The sequence below is a fragment of the Marmota marmota genome, unplaced genomic scaffold (genome assembly GCF_001458135.2).
Source record: "Marmota marmota marmota unplaced genomic scaffold, marMar, whole genome shotgun sequence".
In the NCBI taxonomy this organism is placed as follows: Eukaryota; Metazoa; Chordata; class Mammalia; order Rodentia; family Sciuridae; genus Marmota; species Marmota marmota.
In genome coordinates, this window is record NW_025999990.1 from 7,257,602 (window position 1) to 7,278,578 (window position 20,977).

The following is a 20,977-nucleotide window of genomic DNA, read 5'->3' on the forward strand; positions in this document are numbered from 1 at the left end:
AAAAAAAAAAAAAAAAAAAAAAAAAAAAAGTGGCAAAACCCCATGTATTCCCTAGGACACTCTGTTGGGGAGTGTTCTTCAGTTATACACAAAAATCAATTTGGTACTTAAAATGTCAACAAATAGGCATTAACTAGGCCAATTCTATTCAGTAATCCCTGTAAGTGCTCTTAAAGTTTTGGTTCACACAAAACTGAAGTTAGTTTTAATGGACCGTTCACCATAATTCTATTCTTTTTGTCAGTTTTTTTTTTCTGAGATAAAAGATAATGACTTTCAGCAATGAATATTCCAACACTGTATACGCATATATGACAGATACAATGACTAACATGGGTCAATGTTCAAGGCTGCCACTTTAAGATATACTACAAAAACTGGGCTGGAGTTGTGGCTTAGTGGTAGAGGGCTTGCCTCGCACATGTGAGGCACTGGGTTTGATCCACAGCACCACATAAAAACAAATAAAACAAAATAAAGGTATTGAGTCCATCTACAACCAAAAAAACTCTAAAACTCTCGAAAAGTTTAAAGAAGAAAATAAAGACTACCCACAATACAGAGAAAAACACTATTTAAGTTTTTTTTTACATATTCTTTCAGAAAGCATTTTTTTTTTTTGCTGTATTCATGCACACTTACCCAAGGTACACACATTTATTTTGTGAAAAATAAGCTTATACTGTACAAATTTCTTTGTAAACTTTTTCATTTAATATACTGTAGAGATTTTCCCTATTAGAATGTAGGTCAGCATGATTTTAATGACAGTATAATATTCAATTGTAGAGTAGAATTATTTAATTCTACCAAGATGTTTAGAGTTCTGTGATGAGCATTCACATAGACATTTTTTCTACCTACGTTACTTTAGCAATCTTCAACCTGTAATTCTTTATCAACATGCAGAATAAAGTAGTGACAATGAACTGTTTCCCAAACACAAAGGGAACTTCAGCAGGATCTAGTTGCTAAAAATCCACATTCCCAGTTTTGCGTAAATAATCTGAATTTTAGCTTCAAATTGTCAATTACTCCCACATCATCCATCTCTTTCAAAATCCTTCCTTAATTTGCATTAAGTGTCACAGCCATGTTATGAGGGACTGCTGAGACTTAAATGCTGACATCTTGGCTGTTCTTTGCTCTCCCTGGGTCTTCCATATCCTGGGTCTTCTATATCTGCTATGTGTGCAGATATAGCTACGGAGTCTATAGCGGCTTCCCACTTTGTTTCGTGTTTTCACCATGTTATAAATCCCACTGCCAGTGAACAATGGTGGGGCCACAATGCCTAACAAAATACTTACTTCAGCAGTTCCAAGGTTTTATGATCGAGGGCAAGGCGGGGGTTTCCAGTCAGGTCTAGTTCTTGCAGTTTGGGTGGCAGGTTTTCTGGCAAGGTGACTTCACTTAACTCATTGCAGCTCAGGTCCACGCACTGAGGAACAAATGGAAACAAGGAGATGGTCTGGAGAAATCCTTTGGTTCTATATTCCTACCCTCTGCAGATGAATCAGCTCAACCATTTACTGTAATATAACCAGTCAAATGCAGAAAAAGTAGCTCATCAGCCACTCTGCCATACATATTTAAAACAGATTTTGCTAAATAATAATGTTTTACTCTTTTTGAAGAATACAAAAAATGCACAATCATTTCCATTTAAATTTATCTCTACATTTAAATTAAGCACTAATTGAAAAATCCTAATATAGGAGTTTTTCTTATAGTTTACAAAATCTCTGTGCCTATTTTGGACATGAGGACTACAATTGCAACTTTAAAATAAACTTTGAAGGACCTTCTTAAAACAAACAAAAATGCAAAACAGGGAAAAGGCAGACTCAAAATGAGAAGATCCTTAAAAAAAAAAAGCTAAATAAGAAATCGGCTAAAAGATAGACTAACAGGGGAACCTGCCTGTTGTACAAAGAAAGGAAGACTTGCTGGGTCAAGTAAGGATCATGTCTCCAAGATATCTAACACATATCTGGACTCTCAACAGGTCCTGCATAATCTAATTTACAAGGCAAGCACAAAATGGATCATCATGTTGCACAGAACAAAAATTAGGTGTTACTTGTGATGGGAATAAGGAAGGAAAAAAAAACCCTCTTCAGGTAAATTCTAAAAAGAGTTACCACTCTTCTGAGAAGGAACCATGCACAGGAGAAAAGAGTGACTGTGAGTGCTCTGGATTCAAGAAAATGGAGCACACTGTTCAACAGAAGAGCTTTCAATGATCTGGCTTGAGAGTTAGCACCCTAGTATAATTAAAAAAAAAAAAAACTTAAAAAAAAAGCCTATTAAAAATCTCAAGACGGCTGGAAAGGAAATTGTATCCAAGAATTTCAGTATCATCAAAGTGGACATCTTCCTTTTACTTAAATTCTTAAAGAATTTAAATCTATTATGGATTGGGCGAGTGTAGAGATTGGATAAAATGAAAACCTACAATTTTGGAGAACTATATTCTCAAGAGACTATGTAATTCAATGCTTCCAAACAAAATGTTTCATCATACTGTGGCTTCCACATAATAACAATGATATAAAATGATATTACTATTTGAAGTTACATTTTATTATAAGAGCATTAGAGACACATTTTTAAAAGTTCAGAAAATGGGCTGAGGTTGTAGTTTAGTGGTAGAGCACTTGCCTGGCACGTGGAAGCCACTGGGTTTGATCCTCAGCACCACATAAAATTAATAAAAATAAAGCAAAGGCATTTTGTATATCTACAACTAAAATAAAATTTTAAAAAAGTTCAGAAAACAGAGAAGCTCAGAAGACTTACCTCCAAATCTATCACCCAACACAAACCTTGTTAGCATTCTGGGTTCTCCCCCTTTATTTGCCTTACTATTGATATTTTTTAAAAAAAACTCTTAAAATGTAGGTATAATTTCATTATATTTCATTTACTCTTTTATTATTCCATTGCAACCATTTTTCCTATCTTCATTTCCATCTTCTACGTTATGAATGTTAGTGTCCCTCCAAATTTATACATCGAAATCTAATCTCAAATGTGACAGTGTGAAGAGGTGGGGCCTTTAGGAAGTCAGCAGGTCATGAGGACTCTGCCCTCGTGACCCACATGGTGCCCTTATAAAAGAGGCCTGAGGAAGTCTGTTCATCCCTCATGCCGTGTGAGGACACTACATCACCATTTATGAGGAAAGGACCTTGTTACCTGTTGACACCTTGATCTTATACTTCCCAGCCTCTGGAACTGTTAATTTTATGTTGTTTATAAGTTACCCAGCCTAAGGTATTTTGTTATAGTAGTTTGAATAGCCTAAGATACTATCATTTAATAACCCTATACTCTCAGTATATGTTATTAATTCACTTAACCTAAATATTAATAAAAGGAAAATAGTTATTTCCTTTTACTATTATAAATAATGCTGTATGAACAGTTAGCCCGATTTTAATGAAAACTGATAACACTGCTTAATAATGGGCTCTGTTGCCAGCACAGCCAGTACACATCAGCACAGTGAAACAACAAATGGGGGGTAACTGTAATCAACCTACTGACGTTGACAGAATGAGTTAAAGGACTAACAGGTGTGGGTAGTTCAGGAGGTAGTGGCTGACAAATTCAGGAATCAGATAATGTCTTATAGTATTAAAAACTAAAGATACTCCAGAGCAACACAGAATTTTGTGCAATTGCTAAAAGCAATTTTTAATGTCACCTGAAGATTTAAATTTTCAGAGTTCTGCAGATAGATGAGCTCAGAAGGGTGATTGTTTATAAAGATAATATTGGTGCGTGTAATCTTAAGAGATGAAGCTTCCACACCACCTCCCCGCACAGACCCATCTGCTTCCCATGCTTCTCTGAGTAATTCACTGCAGCTAGCACCCATCTGTCCATCCAGTTCTGCTACCCTGGTTCTGACCCACACCGCATTTCCCCTCACGGAATGTAACTGCATTTTAACTACACTTTCAGTCTTGCCTCCCTCTGATCCACTCCTCACACTGCTGTCAAGGATGTCTCCCTCTCTCTCTCAATCCACACTCCCCAGTACTCGGTCTTGAACCTCAGGAGTGATTTCTCTGATGTGGTTTATTCCAGACAGTCACACCGGAGTTTCAGTCTCTCAGTTGCTACCAACTGCTCTTCCACCCACCCACTAAACTCCTACGAAGGTCTTTTGCCCTCACCTTTTATCAAAACCAGTTTGTCAATTTTGAAAGGGAGTGAGACTATACAGTCTTGGGTTTCCTACTAGACTGTTCCTTGTGAACAGGAAGCAAGAAGCAGAAAGCAAAGTGGCTTCCATGGCCACCTCCTGATAGACACTGCTTGCTCCCTCTTTCCTGAGCCCTCATACGGAACCCTGTCCCAAACAGGAATTGACGAAAGACTCCCTTGACTGCTAGAAGAGTTCCTGAATGACTATTACATAATCTGAATCCAGGACCAGGGTGGCTATTCCTGGTTTCAATTTGGGGAGTAACTGTGAGTCTACTAGGTCAACTACTCCACCCAGTTCACACCTAATTGGGGTCTCTGATCTGTCTTCATTTCCCAAAAATTTAGTCCTTTTTCTTCTGTCCATTCCAACCCAGCCATCTCCCCTCATTCTTTTGAATTTTTATGTCCAAGCTAATGGTCTCTCTTTTGTTGCACTTTACAGGCAAGAACAACAAACAGAGCTTGCCTGAATTCAACCATGCCAAGTCTGACCCACATGGTGAGTATGGGATTGCTCTCCTCTCTACCTGACTGAGAGCTGCTCAGTGCCCAAAGGGAGGGCTGTTTATTTTTTCAGCTTCCAATATCCACTGCCCTCAAGAATACAGCAAATTAAAAATACTCATGCCCAGTTAAAGTAAAACAGATTCTAGAGATGAGCTCACTCAACATATCTTAGTTTATTACTGCAAACCAAACTACAAACATGAAATAATCTCCTTAAGAAAAGGTATAACATTGTAAAAGATGGTGACCCAGTAATTTAAGTCAAAAAGTCACAAGAACATAGAAATTTGATACAAAGAAGTTACTTTTTAAATCCCATCACAAATTTTATTCACCATGTTTCCATTGCTTAAAACATACTTCATTTGCTTACAATACACTTCAAAAGGGTTATAATAAGTCACTAACTAGAAATTACTAAACTAAAAGCTTGGGTTTGGGGGCAAGATTATTACATTATCAATCTGGCCATTATGCAGTTCAATGGAGGACCCCAAGGAAGGAGAACAAGTACCTTATCCTCTTGGCATTTCCGGGGTTTGTCAGCCACTAGTAGCCTTGGCATGAGTCAGGTCCAGGTCTAATCAAGCCAAGTTTGGCTTAAGTGGTCATTTGGATCATGTTTTCTCATTAGTTGACCGAGAGCTAACTGGTATCCAGATGGAGATCTATTTCACTTGCTGTTGTTATTTTTTTGAAGTGCTAAAGATTGAACCCCTACGCAGGTGAGTACCCTGACACTGAGCTATACCTTACGCCTAAGTTTTTATAACTGAAATGAACTTAATACTTTTATGAGATACTTTAAAATAACTATTGTACTTTATTTTACAGAAGGAATATGAATAAAATTTAGGGATATTAACTCAATAATAATATTGTAATACAGACAGGAATATTAGAAATAATATATCTTTTTCCATTAAAAAATATACTCTAGGGCTCATTTTGCGGTGAAGACTTTCATAGGCATATTTACCATTTGAAATACACTAACTACTTTTACCAGAAATTTTCTTTTTTGAAAAGTTTAAATGTATATAAATACTTATACTACCACTTAAAATATTTTCATATGAAAGAACACTAAAATATCAATTCAGACTTCTAGAATAAGATAACTATCACTTTTTCAAATAATATTTTAAAAATTTTATTGGTTCCTTTTAGTTATACATGACAGTAGAGTCCCTTTTGATATAATTATACAAGCATGGAATATATCTTATTCTAATTCTGATTGGCTATTATGGTGGTGTATGATATTTAATTTAGGTGAGCAAGCAGCGGGCAGTGTGGTACTATTAATTTTTTCAAACTGTTCTCACAACTGACTCATCTTTTGAGTCACATAAGCAACCTGGAAATAAGTGACACAAGTACTACTGGACAGACAGGGGAAGGAGAATTGAGTGGCTAGTGGATAGCCTCGTGTCATTCCAATGGTTAGGGACAAAGCCCAAGAATACAAATTGCCTGAACATCCAGTCCAGTGTTTTGTTTTGAATGGAGGGAGGGGCTGCTGTGAGTCTTCATTGTGAGTCAAATTCAGCAAAGGTGCCAACATTTTGAATTGATGAATTAGGAAAGCCAACTTTCTTTGCTGACCTGAAACCTAGAGTTTATGAAATCAACCCACATACCTTGATTTCTGGGAGCTGCATAACTTCAGGGAAAACTTCAATGCAATTGGAGTGAGCAATCACAGTGTGCATGCGCCTGCAATTCATGATAGTTGTTGGAATGGCTTTCAGTTTATTCCCACTGATGTCAATTTCTTCAAGTTCCTCCAGTTTTGCCATTTTACTGAAAAAGAGAAAATCCATCGGGGAAGGAGTTATAAAATAATTATAGGGCAATTTAAATACACACATATGCACATAATGAGAAACAAAAGAACAATTTATTATGACTTTAAAGACTCACTTTTAATAGTCATTTTCACAAACAATTTTTTCATCATTGTTTTTGGTTATGAAGTATTTTGTCATTTCCTTTCCTATTATAGAACAAAAACTTAACTTCAACTCTTCAAACTTGGCAACAAGAAAGAAAGTGGATGTTCTTTTGTTTTTTTTTTTTTTTTTTTTTTTTTTTTTGGTACTGGGGATTAAACTCATGGGCACTCAACCACTGAGCAACATCCCAAGCCCTAATTTGTGTTTTATTTAGAGACAGGGTCTCCGCACCTCACCGTTGCGGAGGCTGGCTTTGAACTTGCAATCCTTGTGTCTCAGCCTCTCAAACTGCTGGGATTACAGGCATGTGCCACTGTGCCCTACAGTGATATTCTTTATCTCCTAAAAATCTGTGTGTAAATTAAGTTTCCCTGGCAACAATCAGTTTGCTAGGTAGCTTAATCTGAATTCCAAAGAAAATTCTACTTAAATGGGTCAAAAGTCAGCAATAATCTACATAACTGCTTTTAAGAAAGCTTAGTTTGAGTGTATGATTTCTTCGTATAGGCAGTGAAAACCCAAAGTGATGTGGGAACAGAGCAATAGCTTCTATTAAGGTATGGTTTCCCCCAGGCACAGTGGCGCATGCCTATAATCCCAGCAGCTCAGAAGGCTGAAACAGGAGGATCGCAGGTTCAAAGCCAGACTCAGCAAAAAGTGAGGTGCTAAGCAGCTCAGTGAGACCTTGTCTCTAAGTACAATATAAAATAGGGCTGGGGATGTGGCTCAGTGATCTACTGTCCCTGAAGTCAATCCCCAGTACCAAAAAGAAAAAAAAAAAGGTATGGTTTCCTCCTCAAACCCCACATCCAGAGTTTCTCTGACACTGTTCAGGATCACAAGGTGGTGGTGAGGAGCAGGGGTATGTTCAAAGTCGTTCTGATAATTTGTCAGGGCCTGAATTCAAACTGGGCCCAAAAGAAATTTCTTTCAACTCTTGCTACACATCCACAAAGAAGGAATCTCTCTAACCTTACCTTAGTAACATTTTATAATGTAATTTAACACTTTGATTCAAGAATTTTTTATCGTTCAATCATCATCTATAATCTTAATTAATGAAATAACTAAATAAAGAAAAATATGAGAATTAGGGTCTCGTGCCTTCTCTACAAGTTTGGAGGACAAAACAATAGCTCCAACTCTGTAAACATCATCTATTCTTCAGAGCCACTTTCTACCCCTGGTGATGGGGGACTCCAAAAAGCACAGGATTCCTCAGTTATATAAATCAATTTGCAACTGGAGTCATAGTTGACAGTCATCAGTATCTTTTCTACTTGTTATGGTTACATTTGTCACAACACACTTTTTTGCTAAAATTTTTATTTTGGCAAAAGCACTATATTTCTCTGTCACTTCTCAAATATTAAAGGTCACCTTATTTGCTTATCTTGAAAATAAATATATGCCTAAGATGTAATAGGAACTAAGTTTTTACCTTATAAAATCAAGTCTTTTTATGTAAGCTCTGAACAGCCTATCAGGACACATTATAAACATCATTAACACACAGACTGTGAAGTAATCCATCTATGACAGCCTGAATTCATAAGAATATTATTTGAATATGTTGTCGTTATATTTTGAAAGAAATACAGAGAAACCAGTGGTTAATGGAGTGTGAAAAAAATGACAGAAGGAAGAAAAATCAGGCTCAAAGAAGTTTCCATTTCTCAACAAAGAAAGAATGTGGCCAAACAATGACTACCATGGGGAATGCTCGTAACAATTTGCTAAATGTCTATTTACTATAGGACAGACGTCACATGTGACACGAAGTGGAAGGAAAAGAGAGTCACAGCCCTGGCTCTTGAGCTCAGGTCTTCTAGGGGAGCTACTGCACCAAATCGCATCCCCCCAGAGACAGAGAAATTAGAGTAAGAAAAATTTTTCAAAGTGCATAAAAAACTTCTCTGCACTTAGGGTGGGTAATTACACCTGGCAGGGAGCACTGGATGGGGGGGCATGATATGCTTAAGAATCAGATGTAATGCTCACTTCTCTGGCAGGATTTACGTATTTGCCACCTGAAATAGGATCATAAACTCTTTCAGATAGATATGTTATTGTTATATGTAACAAAGCCTTATTGCAATAAAACTCATTGATATGATACCATTTTTCTCCAAAAATATTATCTCTGCATTCCACAGTAAAGTATACATAACTAATAGAGAGTTTAACCATCAACATCAAATGAGGGGGAAATATACTGAAACAAAGCAATACGTGAAGTCACCGCATATTTGGGCCTTCCTCCTCTTGCAAAGTCTTGAATAGATTGGTAGCCCTAGTAGCAGCAGAAGGAGGCTGTGCTGGTAGTTTTATTTGGTCCCTAATGCTGAGATGCAATTACTAGCAAAATACCAGAAGGGTTAGTGTTTGCTTCTTGATGTGTGGGTATGTGATCCAAGTCCTAACTTGTTAGATGGATAAACGTCAATGAAATGAAGTGGAGTAAGTCCTCGTGGCAGACTCAGTGTGTAGATTCACTCAAAGCCAGACACTGCCACCACTCCCCCAAAATTAGAAATTAAAAAGAAGACAATAATAAAATGGAATATTCTGAGAGCTATGATTTGTAATGTCACAGTTTCTATGTTTGTTTAGGCCACCCACCACTTTTTTTTTTTTTGGTGGTAGTGGTTCTGGGGATAAAACCCAGGGCCTTGGACATGATAGGCAAGTACCCTGCCACTGAACTACATTCCTAGGTCCCTCACTGCTTTTTATATCATGAACATGAATACAAAAGCTAGTACCTATTGAAGAACTTTCAGGTCCTAGTTTACATTCTGATTTTCACACATTACCTACTAAACAACACACCTTATTTCAAAATCTTAACAGCATTATAATCATTGAGTCTTTGGACACATTCATGTTAGAAAAACCAGCACATTTCTGTTTAGGGAAGGCTCATCACAGCTTGTATAAAAGAACTACGAATGAGGGAGAAACAAGCTTTATATTACCTGTGAAATAGTTCAGCTTGTATCTTTCCCCCTCCTATGAATTCATTTGTAGAAATGCAACCAAGAACACCACTTTACAATCAACCCTCCGTTACCTTGCTGGAAAACTCTGAAGTCGGTTATAAGCCATGTGAAGGATCTTCAGACGGGGGTGTCCTGTTAATAAGGGCACACACTTATCTGTAAGGTTGTTCTTTGTCAAATACAATTCCTGTAAGATACTGTTTGTCTCTTCAGAAAGTGTGGCTGGAGGAAGGGTTTCCAGTTTGTTTGCAGATGCATTCAGAAATCTCAGGCTACAATGACAAAATGCAATAAAACCCCATTGATAAGTCAGAGCTCTAGTTAAAAAGCCTCAGCAAACTTAGAAGCTCCTTGCCTGATACCAGGTGTACTGGATTTAGAAACATAATGAAAAGACAGATCCTGGCTTTAAAGAATTCAATTTAGTAGATGTGATTCCCTGACCCACTGTCTATGATAAACACAATAGTTACTAACAATTTGTAAAAAGAAACAAATTGGCCCAATGTGGTGACAAAGACCCATAATCCCAGAGACTACAGAAGTTGAAGCAGGAGGACCACAAGTTTGAACTGAAATTGATTTCTATGCATGTATGAATTTGTTGGGATGGACCCAATTACTATGTATAACCATAAAGCTTTAATAAATAAAGAGGGTAAAAAGGGGGCTAGGGCTGCAACTAAGTGGTAGAGTGCCTCTGGGTTCAATCCCCAGTACCAAACAAATAAAGAGAGAGAGAGAGAGAGAGAGAGAGAGAGAGAGAGAGAGAGAGAGAGAAAGAGATTTTTTTATGGAAGCACAATGAAGAGGAAGTGATAATTTTTATAGCTTGTGGGGAGTAGAAAGAAAAGTGATAAGATAGTTAATAATCTGATTTAAGGAAGAGAAAAACAATTATCTATTTTTAAAATAAAGGGGTTTTTCAAGTAATAAAACAATTTGTATTAGATCACAATACAACTAAACCACATAGTGAATAAGTCCTTTTCAGCTTAATGTCTAAACCACATGGTACTGCCATGCATTCATAACTGCATGAGGTAATGTGCTCTGGAGTAAAATAATGGAATATACATAGCAGTGAGAAAGAAGAACTACAACCGCAGCATTAACATGATGAATCTATTAAATGAAAGGCTGAGCTTCTGAGAGAAGCCAGACACAATGGGATATACTGCATAGTTCTATTACTATAAAGTCCAAAGTCAGGCAAAATGAATCTCCTGAGACACAAGTCAGGGTGGGGTGATTCAGGTGGAGGGAGGCAGCTTCCGGGAGGGGTGCCTTAATGTTTCTACCATCTGGGTCTGGGTGTGTGTCACTCTGAGGAAAGTCATCATCTGCTACACTTAGGATTTGGTTACTTTTCTATATTTATATTATACTTCAATAAAGTGTGTACTAATGCAAACAAGCAAGACAATATATGTTCTGCCACAGTTTCCAGATGATGAAATGAACAGTGGATAAAACACAAAGAACAGTTTTACTCCTAAGATAACTAAAACTGTCAAAATCCTTCCAGTTATTATAAAACATAGAAATTCACAACGATATCTGGGAATTGGACGAGAATCCTTGAGGTCAGGTTCTAAATCATTCCAAAGGGTCAGGAAGGCCATGGTTTGGGAGTCAGAGGTGGCCCTCCCACCTTGAAGGGTGTCCAACTGTACAGCTGCAGCAACAGGAAAGGGTGAGTGCTCGGTGCACAGGGCTCACTGTGACACCAGGCCACGCCTGCCTTGCCTTCCACACCATTCTCAGTTCAAAATCACTTGGGTTTAAACTTTCAGCAAAGATTCAGGATTGTTCTGCTGCATGTTAAGAAAAAAAATAAAATAAAATAAAATCTTCCTTTAAAAGGATGGATAAGGAAACACCAAGTAGTTATTTTAATCTCAGATTAAAAGAAGGCTTTATATTAGGAGTCTTCCTCAGGACTCATCCCAAGCTCTCAATCTACTAAGTTAACACTCTATAATTTTGCACACTCCCCATGCTTACACACACATACCAACTCCACCACTTATCTGAGGAAAAGCTACTTCCCCAAAATAGAATATTTTCCATTAAAGAAACACGTATTCCATTGACATTTAAAAAAAAAAAGGGGGAAGTTCGAGGAGGGCTGTACAGACCATAAATAGTCATGGGAAATTATAGTCGTGTGTGCTACAGAAGAAAATAAAGGTCATTCATACAATTTCTGAAATGGTTTAGAATTAGGAAGGAAACCAGTTTCATCACCTCAGTTCTTTTAGTATTATTATGAACCTGTGTCTTCAGGCTCCATTTAACCACCTGACTTGAATATCCTGTTAAAAATTTCTTCAATGTAGAATTAGAATAAATTAAAACATAAGAAATACATTTTTATTGCCCTGAAATATCTTGGACTAGGGGTTGCTGGGAAATCATCTGGCAACTTCATTAAAATACAATTCTCTGGGAAATAGGTAAAGACATAAAACAAGAGAAGCAAGAATAATTTTAAGCCAGAAAAAAACCCAAAATATTGTCTTTAAAATATTGACAAGTCAATGCTCACCTCTAAAGCTGCCCAAGGACTTTGAAAACCCCTTGTAGCATCTAAAGAAGGGAAGAAAATAAGTTTCCAAAATGATTTCTCACCCTCTCCTCTTTCTGAAATTTGCTTATACTTAAGTAACTACATATTCTTAATGGTAAATTAAAAGGAAAAAAAATCCTGCATTGTACTTCTCCAGGAAATGAAACTAAGTTAACTGAAACTACATGGATGCCATCTGATCTGTGTGCAGTCTGATCGAGTCACCATGTTTAACAGTCCAAGAGCAAACAATTGGACTAACAAGATTTTTTAATTCTGATGGACTCAAGAAAGTTAAATTCAATACTCTATGTTACAATGCTTCAGGAAGAGACAAAGTAAACCATTTAGTGGATTAGGTGTCATCCTTCCACCAGGATCAATAACTACTTAAGATGTGCAAATTTTTTACAGTATGGATAACAGTTTACTCAACAGATAGGCTCCATAATCGCACTCCCTGTCTTCAACCCTCGAAGAAAGCAACATTCCTAAAGCACTGGGTTTGGTCACAAGTCACTGATGCAATAACCATCCTCAAGCTTCTCCCTTACAGATTTTTTTCTTTTCTTTTTTTTGTAATGACTGTATAAAAAGGCTATTTAATATGCCAAAAAATGTTTCAACCATATAATCCTCACTAAGCAACACTCTTCTTATTAGAGAAAAAGCAGTAAAATGGTAATGCTTCTTTCATTTGTGAGGTACTTTGTTGAAACCACAGCTTTTCACTATTTTCTATCTGATCTGAGTCTTCCATATATCCAGAGGTAATCCCTCATATTTTAAAGAAGACATTAAATTGAAGCTGAGAAAGTCAAATTGCTTGGCAATGGTTGAAGAGTAACTAGTGGCAAAGCCAGAAATAAATTCCAAATTCCATCAACTTCAACAGTCTATTATTCTCTAACACATCTCTCCGAAACTCAAATGTTTAAAAAACAAATAAATAAAAATAAAAACCTTTTCATGAAGACATTTTCATAGGCCCCTTCTCCAAAACAGCTGGAGGGTACCTGCTGGGGAACTTGAAGATCATATATACACAGCTCTTCAAATTCAATTCTTACAATAAGTTAATCAACAGCATGGTGTTCAAAACCTTTTCTTAGCAGGAAGTACAAAAGTCAGACAAAAGAGAGATACAGTTCTTGTCCAAGAGTACTTGGGGATGTCACCCACATGAGCAATGAGACAAATCCACTTCCTGCTCTGGAGCAACTGCTGTGTTCCTTGTTTTGGCACACCATGTTCATCTGGCTCATCTGGGTTTACTTTGTTTTGTCCTGTTTGTTTTTCAGAAATTTCCATACAGCCTTAGAATTTTACAGCCTGAATTCTGTCCCTGAAAAGGAGCACAGGCTTTGGTACCATAATAGATTTATAATTTGTAGGCACAACAGGTATTCTGTATTGAAATAATTTTCCTGGAGATCAGTGCTAGCATTTGTATTCCATTAAAAAATCCAAATGGTTAAGGCCATCCAAACCAAGCAGAACTCTTACTTTAGACAATTCCCTTGAGCCAAGCACAACGGCACATGCCTATAATCTCAAGTGACTCGGGAGGCTGAGGCGAGACCCTCAGTAACTTAGTGAGGCCCCATCTCAAAATAAAAAATAAAAACTACTAAAAGTGTACCTCAGTGGTAAAGTATACCTGGGTTCAATCCCCAGTAACAACAACAAGAACAAAACAACACCACAAACAAGTAAACAAACAATTCCATGATTTCTGTCCTCAAAACATTCCAGACGTATCAAACAAAGCCAACATAATTTCTTATTGTTGTTTTTATAACACAGCACTTTTGACAATTTCATCTACCTTCACGAGGCTGATAGTTAAGGCAGGGGCTTTCCAACTTTTTATGATAGTAACTAAAAGTACAAAATGCATTTTGCATAACCAGCCACACTACACACGCCATATATATATATATCTGGAACAAAAGTTTCATGAAACTTAACTAAGGTTACTGATTCACACTGATGTTTTCTATACTACTTCTTTTTATTTTTTTTTTAGTACTGTACATGTGAACCCTTAAGCCTCATATATGATAGGCAAGCACTCCACCTACATCCCCAGCCCTATTTTAATTTATTTTATTGTGAGACAGGGTCTCACTAAATTACCTAGGTTGGGGTCAAACTTTGGATCCTCCTGCCTCAGCTTCTCAAATAGCTGGGGTTATAGGCATACACCACAGCAACCAGCTACTACTTTGGGGGTGGAGGACTGAGGATTAACCTGGGGTGCTTTACCACTGAGCTACATCCCCAGCCCATGTCTTATGTATCTGAAGGCTTTTGCATATACATCTCGATAATTTACTGTGATGTTTTCTCTTTTGCACTTCAGCACTGAGGTTTCACTATTAAGAACAGGCTTCAGAATCATGGTGTGTAAGGAAGTCACCCTCAATACCTTTTTCTCTTTTAATTAACAGTTTTATTAAGATATAATTCATAATTCACATATACCACATTTTGTTCACTCATTTATCAGGTAATGAACATGGACTATTTCCACTTTTGAGGTGAGTTAAGTTCAATCATATATATTGATATATCTGATGTTTGGTATCAACTGTCTTACTATTTCACAATTATATATATTTGCTATTTCTCTCTCTATAGAATGTACATTTTTCTTCTTTAATACTTTTTTTTTGTACTTAGGGAGTTTGTTCTAGTAGTTACCTTGCATTTATCATCTAGCTTATCACTTTTTTTTTAAACTTTGAAATCTTGTGTTTACTGCTACAGGAATTTAATGGACTACAGTTTTAAATATTAGTTATCTTCCATTGTTGTATCTTTAGTCTTCAAGGACTTATATACAAGTTTTATTCCTTTGTGGTCAGTTTTGCATTTCCATTCTTTTATTTTCAAATTCTTTATCTCATTTTCATCTAGATTTCTAAAAATTCATATCTTAAAGGACACTTAGCTTGATATAAAAATCTGGGATCATACTTTAATCAAATTTTTAAAAATGTTGCTCAACTATTACCTTGCTTTGTATGTTTCTGATAAATCTGATGACAGTCTACATATTTGCATTTTTAAATGATTTGATCTTTTTTCTTGATATACTTGAAGACTTTAATCTTCTGAATCTAATAGTTTCACCAAAGTAAGTCTTGAAATAAAACCAGAATTGAAAATTCTGTTTTTTTCTAGGTATTCAATCAACAGTCCCTTTAAAATGTACTTTAAGATACTTTGTTTATTAAAAATAGAAAAATTTCTCGGATTACCATTCTGAATGTTAGTTGTGCTCCACTGTTTTGCCTTTGCTCTTCAAGGGCTCACTAAAAAAACTGCTATTCCTATTTGGTCTATCTTGCATTTCTACTATTTTATCTCTTACCTTTTTATTTCTTCTTTGCCTCATTTTCATTCCTTTCATTTTCAGCCTTTCTTTAATGTCCCTTATTAATTTTTTACTTGAGTCTATTCTCCCTTGGGCACCTTCTGATGTATTACTCATTTCTGAGATACTCACTACCCTCTTTCATTTTATGAATTCAAACACTTGTCTTTCCATTCTTTCCTGTTTGTCCATTTGTATTCTAAGTTTCTCAATTTTCTTTTTTCATATCCCAACAAGCTCATTTGAGTATATTTAATTCTGTTTTGAATGTTGTCTTACAGTTCCTTCAGCTTCACAATAGTTTTGGGGAGACTATTCCACAGACGATGTATGTTGTTTTTTGTTTTCTCATTTTAGGGGTTAATAATATAGATGTTCCTCCAATCCTTATTCCTTTTTATGGTATCAGCCTGTTTCACAAGATGCTTAGATCAATGGTGTCATTTGCTGTCAGCACGGCAAAGACAAGACACACTAAGAGACTTCTTTTTGAGTTGAGTAGGGAAGGACTGTGTGTCCTCTTCTGGTTCACTTTTATTTTGAACTTTCGTTTTCCCTTTTTGCTTCTCTTCCCTTTTACCAAACCAACTGTCAATTTTCTCTAAGTAGCTGTACTTTTTCTGCATGCTACCCCTTCAAATTACATACTTCTACTTAAGCTTTCGATGGTAGTTGTAGGCTACCTCGGCCACGTTGCCAGCTCCTTCTTATCTTTCCCATTGTCTTCTTATTCTGCGTCCACTGGGCACACAGCCTCGTAATGAAGCAGGGACAGAGAAGTGTGTGACCGCTTGCTATCTGGTACTTATTTCTCTTTGTATTTGCACTTTATCCTCTCCTGCTAAAGGAGCAACAGTTCTCACAGAAGATGCCCTAGGCAGGCAGCTCGAAATCTGGCTGCACCTCAGAATCATCTAGGAGTTTTCATCAGAGCATATTCTCCTCTTCAACCCTCATGGTAAGCAGGTCAGGGTGAGACCTCAAAAATCTATCTAAAAGACTCTCACCAAGTTGAGAATTATTTCAGGACAAACCCCCCCTGTTCTAATGTACCCTAGTGATTTCCTGAGAACAGATGGAGAACCCACTAGTGGAGAAAACTTGCCCATCTCATCTACTTTGGGAGCACCAGGGAAGTGTCAGTAAGGATTACCAAGCAGCCTCTGGGTACTGGCAGCACTCTGTGATAATCTATGCCTGCTCTCTTCTCAGGTTCTAGGTTCACAGCTGAACTCAGGAGTGCTCGGGACCTCTGGCTAAACCCTTTTGGTTTGTTCTGGTTAACAACACATGGAGTTTGTCGCTAGACTCTAACCCTGCCCTGTTCTCCCAAGTTCCACCCTTCCCTTCCCCAGAACTGAAGGGATTGTGGGGCTGAGGAGTGGATGGAAATTATCTTCTTCATAGTGTTCTGAATCCCACTGAGTGATTCTCTAGTTTTGAAAAACTCGCAGTTGATTTTGAGGTAACAATGCTAACAACCACTACTTTAATATATTTGAGAAACACACAATAAAAGGAAGTAATGAGATATATTTGATATCCAGAAATAGACTCACAATTTTTCTATTAATACTCTTATATAAATCTGCTTTTTGACAAGCACCTGTTGTCACATTTAGCTTTCATTATGTACAGTGGATCCTCTTGACTGAACCCACAGAACAGGGGAGCCTTGTAAACATGGTGATTCCCAGTCTATCCTCCTAAGTCGAAGTGAGTAAAACTTAGATTAGAGCCAGGAATATTCATGTTCAGGAAATTTCTGTAAGGGATTCTGAAGATATTCCTTAAATTCTCTAAGGGATTCTGAACACATGCTTTAAAAAATACTCTTTTTCTACCATGGCTCTAAAACATCAGAATGTCACAAGGCAACTCTCTTCATTAAAAAAAAAAAAAAAAAAGTGTAGGCATCTTAGCTCTTCAAAATGCCAGAAATATCTGTCTTTGCCAAAAGGCACCAGTTGTCATGCTCAATCAATCACAATTCTTCTAAATTTTCTGTTCCCTTTTAGTCCCTTTGATATTTACACATGCTCTGAGTCACTAAAACTTATGGTCTATAGTATGACTAATGCTCTGGGGATATTTAATAAATACAAATGAGCAACTACCATGAACCATATTTGCATATACACTACCCCCAACTCCTGCCCCTGAGAATACCTTGCACTACTCCAAGTAGGGATAAAAACAGACCTGGATGCCCACCCACAACATGGAGCTATAACTCTCCTTTAAGAGCATCCATTTTGGCTTTGTTAATCAGGGTGATTCCATCAGGAGAAGCTGTCTGGCCATATCAAATTCGTGCAGATGCTGAGTGGACAAGGAGTCTCTGCCAAGATTTCAGAAAGAAACAGAAGGATGGCAGTACCTCTAGCAGTGCCTTATCCACTCTGGTGAGCCACAGAGAATTACCTACCCCTCCTTTGGCCATCTGTTGATCACAACCAATTATCTCAAACTCTTCCAGGGTTTCCATTAAGAAAATCCTCAACTAAAAGCAGAAATAAGTATGATGAAAAATCCAAGCCAATAAAGTCTAGATTAGAATATTTGCCAGTTAATCCAAAAGAACTAAATTCTCTCTTGACTGTAAGATACAAAACCAAAGACAACCTCTTAATAATTTATGATCCATGTATAATTTTTGAGCTGCAAAGTTTTTTATCACTTACTTTTATTCTTAAAAAATTTATTTTTAATTGTCACATAATAATTATGCATATTTATGGAGCATAAGATCATATTTTAATACATGCATACAGTGTAAACTGCCAGGTTTGAAAAGCACGTCAAAATAAACAAAACTCAGAGATGAATATGCACAGGAAACTTGTAAACTAAGATTGCTGATTCAAGTCATAAGAATTTTAATACAATGGGTCTCAAGTTTTCAGAGAAATATGATTTTACTAAAAGCCATCTAATTTATAAAGTAGATCCATCTCTCTTTATCTGGTTACCAAATACCTTCCTGCCACCAGGTAAAGCTGATTAATACACACTATCCTAAAGTTGACAGTATCATGTATTTAAAACTATGAGATTGATTTCAGTAGACAAGATTCAGAGCAAAGGAATACTCCCAAGAAAAGGAGTCAAAAGGTCTTCTACTCTCTGTTTAATAATACGTGTTTTTCTGATAGTTCTCTTGAGGCTTCTAAATACTTGTTTTATTGAGAGCATGAACTAAACCATTTTAATTTATGAAGGCTTGTATTCAGGCACTTTCCTCAGTTACATAACCCAACACAGAACTGATAACACTAATTTATTGTCAGAAAAAAATATTAAAAAAGGAGCAACTACATATTTTTATGATTCGTATTATGGAACAAACTGAATGAAAGAAATATTAAGGCAAAGTTTCATTAATGGCTGAAGCTATTTGCCAAACATGAATAGCAAATTTGTTCTGTCTTACACAAATGGGTTCTTCCTCATACCATGAGGCTAAATTATGCCATTCACCTTATAATTTTCTGTTTCTTCTACCCAATTATTAAGCTTCCTTGAGCAGCTACTTTAAGCTGCAGTAGAAGGTAAGCTTTGGGAGGGTCACACCTATGCTGACTCACTTCTCATTGCCCCACAGCATCCCACACAGTGGCTTAAACCCACTGTGTCAGTAGGATGTTTGCTGTAAAATAAAACAAAGCACAGCTGAAACCGCCCGCAAGAAACCTGTCACACATACTCTTTCCTAAAAAGCCAACTTTAGTGTTAAAACATCATGTTTTCTGGGCTGACCTGCTTCAATTACTGTCAATACTAGTTTACTTCTTTCCCCAAACTCATCAAACGAAATACCCCAAAGCTACACATTTTCCTGATAAAAATTACGCCAAAATAAGGACTATTATTAATATCAACTTTCTAAAAATCAGTGGCTTAGTAAAAATAGTTAGAAAATGTTCTGGGGTAGGGATGTAGCTCAGTGGTAGAGAAGTCCTGGGTTCAATACCAGTATACCAGTATCTCCAAAAAGAAAGAGCTAATCAATCTTACCCTGCCTGCTTCAAAAGCCTGTATGCTTGAGATAATTAGCTCTTAAAGTATTCTTTCTAAAAAGAAGAGAGATCAGTTGTTACCATGCTAGAAAGGTAACTGCTATACTGGTTGGAAAACAAAGGCTGCAGAATATGCCTTTTTATAAAAGTTTCTTATTTCTGGGGCTGGGGATGTGGCTCAGTGGTAGAGCACTCGCCTAACGTGTGAGGCACTGGGTTTGATTCTCAGAACCACATATAAATAAAGGTCCATTGACAACTAAAAAAAATGTTTTTTAAAAAAGTTTCTTATTTCTGCCTTATTTCTATAGATTCATCTCTCTTATTTGGTTAACAAATACCTTCCTGCCTTCTGGAAAAGCAGATTAATACACACTATTCTAAAGTTGACAGTATCATTACACACACACACACACACACACACACACACATATTTAGAGGAGGGTATTGGAGATTGAACCCAGGGATACTTTACTACTCAGCTACATTCCCAGCCTCATCATCCCCCTTTTTTAAAATTTTGAGACAGGGTCTTCCTAAGTTGCTGAGACTGGCCTCGAACTTTGGGTCCCCCTGCTTCAGTCTCCCTAGTGCTGGAATAACAGGTGTGCACCACTGTACACAGTTGACAACCATATTTTCTTAAATTCCATTAATTTTTTATAATTAGTTCAATTGTAATTCATTGTAACTTACATAAGCACACTAGGATTTTTTTTTTTTTTTGAGGAAAATAACTAAAGGAAGAGGAAAGGAGTACTAAAAATTTTTTATACCTTGATCTAGGTAATAGTTAAAGGTGTGTGTGTATAAATTTTCTTGAGAAATATGCCAAAGGGTTTTTACACTTTAGTGAATATAGTTGTATCTGGATAATTTAAAAGAAAAAGAGACAAAAAATATGAAACTGGGAGTGAGGATGGATAATATTTAAAATTCCTTAAGTTCTTTTTTAATCATTGAATAAAAATTTATTGAGCATCTTCCTTAATTCCAGATACAATACAGGATGCTGGGGATAAAACTGTAATTGCAAAGCAGGCACTGGTTTCATAGAGTCAACACTCTAAGGGTGGGGAGGAGAAAGTGGGCAGGAATCGCAACACAATGCACAATGAGTCAGTGAAGGGCTGGACACAGGCCTTGGGAGACAGTGAGGTAACAAATTCAGTTTGGGAGAGCCACAGTTCTTCCCTGGCTATTTCACCCACACAGCATCACACATGCTGAAATATCTAAAATTTCTTTTTAAGTTAAAATATTCATTTCCTTTTTTGTGCTTGTAGAAGCACAAAATTAAATTTATCTTTTAAAAA

The 20,977-nt window shown here is 36.7% G+C and overlaps 1 protein-coding gene across 1 annotated transcript in view; it reads right to left on the reverse strand.

Annotated features, from left to right (window-relative positions):
• Phlpp1 (PH domain and leucine rich repeat protein phosphatase 1) overlaps window positions 1–20,977 on the reverse strand; it is a gene marked incomplete at its 5' end in the record, with an annotated part of 222,766 nt that overhangs the window by 24,538 nt on the left and 177,251 nt on the right. Inside the window, 3 exons of the mRNA XM_015482324.2 lie at window positions 1,311–1,441; window positions 6,372–6,534; window positions 9,760–9,960. Coding sequence (XP_015337810.2) covers window positions 1,311–1,441; window positions 6,372–6,534; window positions 9,760–9,960 — 495 coding nt within the window. The remainder of the gene's footprint in view (window positions 1–1,310; window positions 1,442–6,371; window positions 6,535–9,759; window positions 9,961–20,977) is intronic.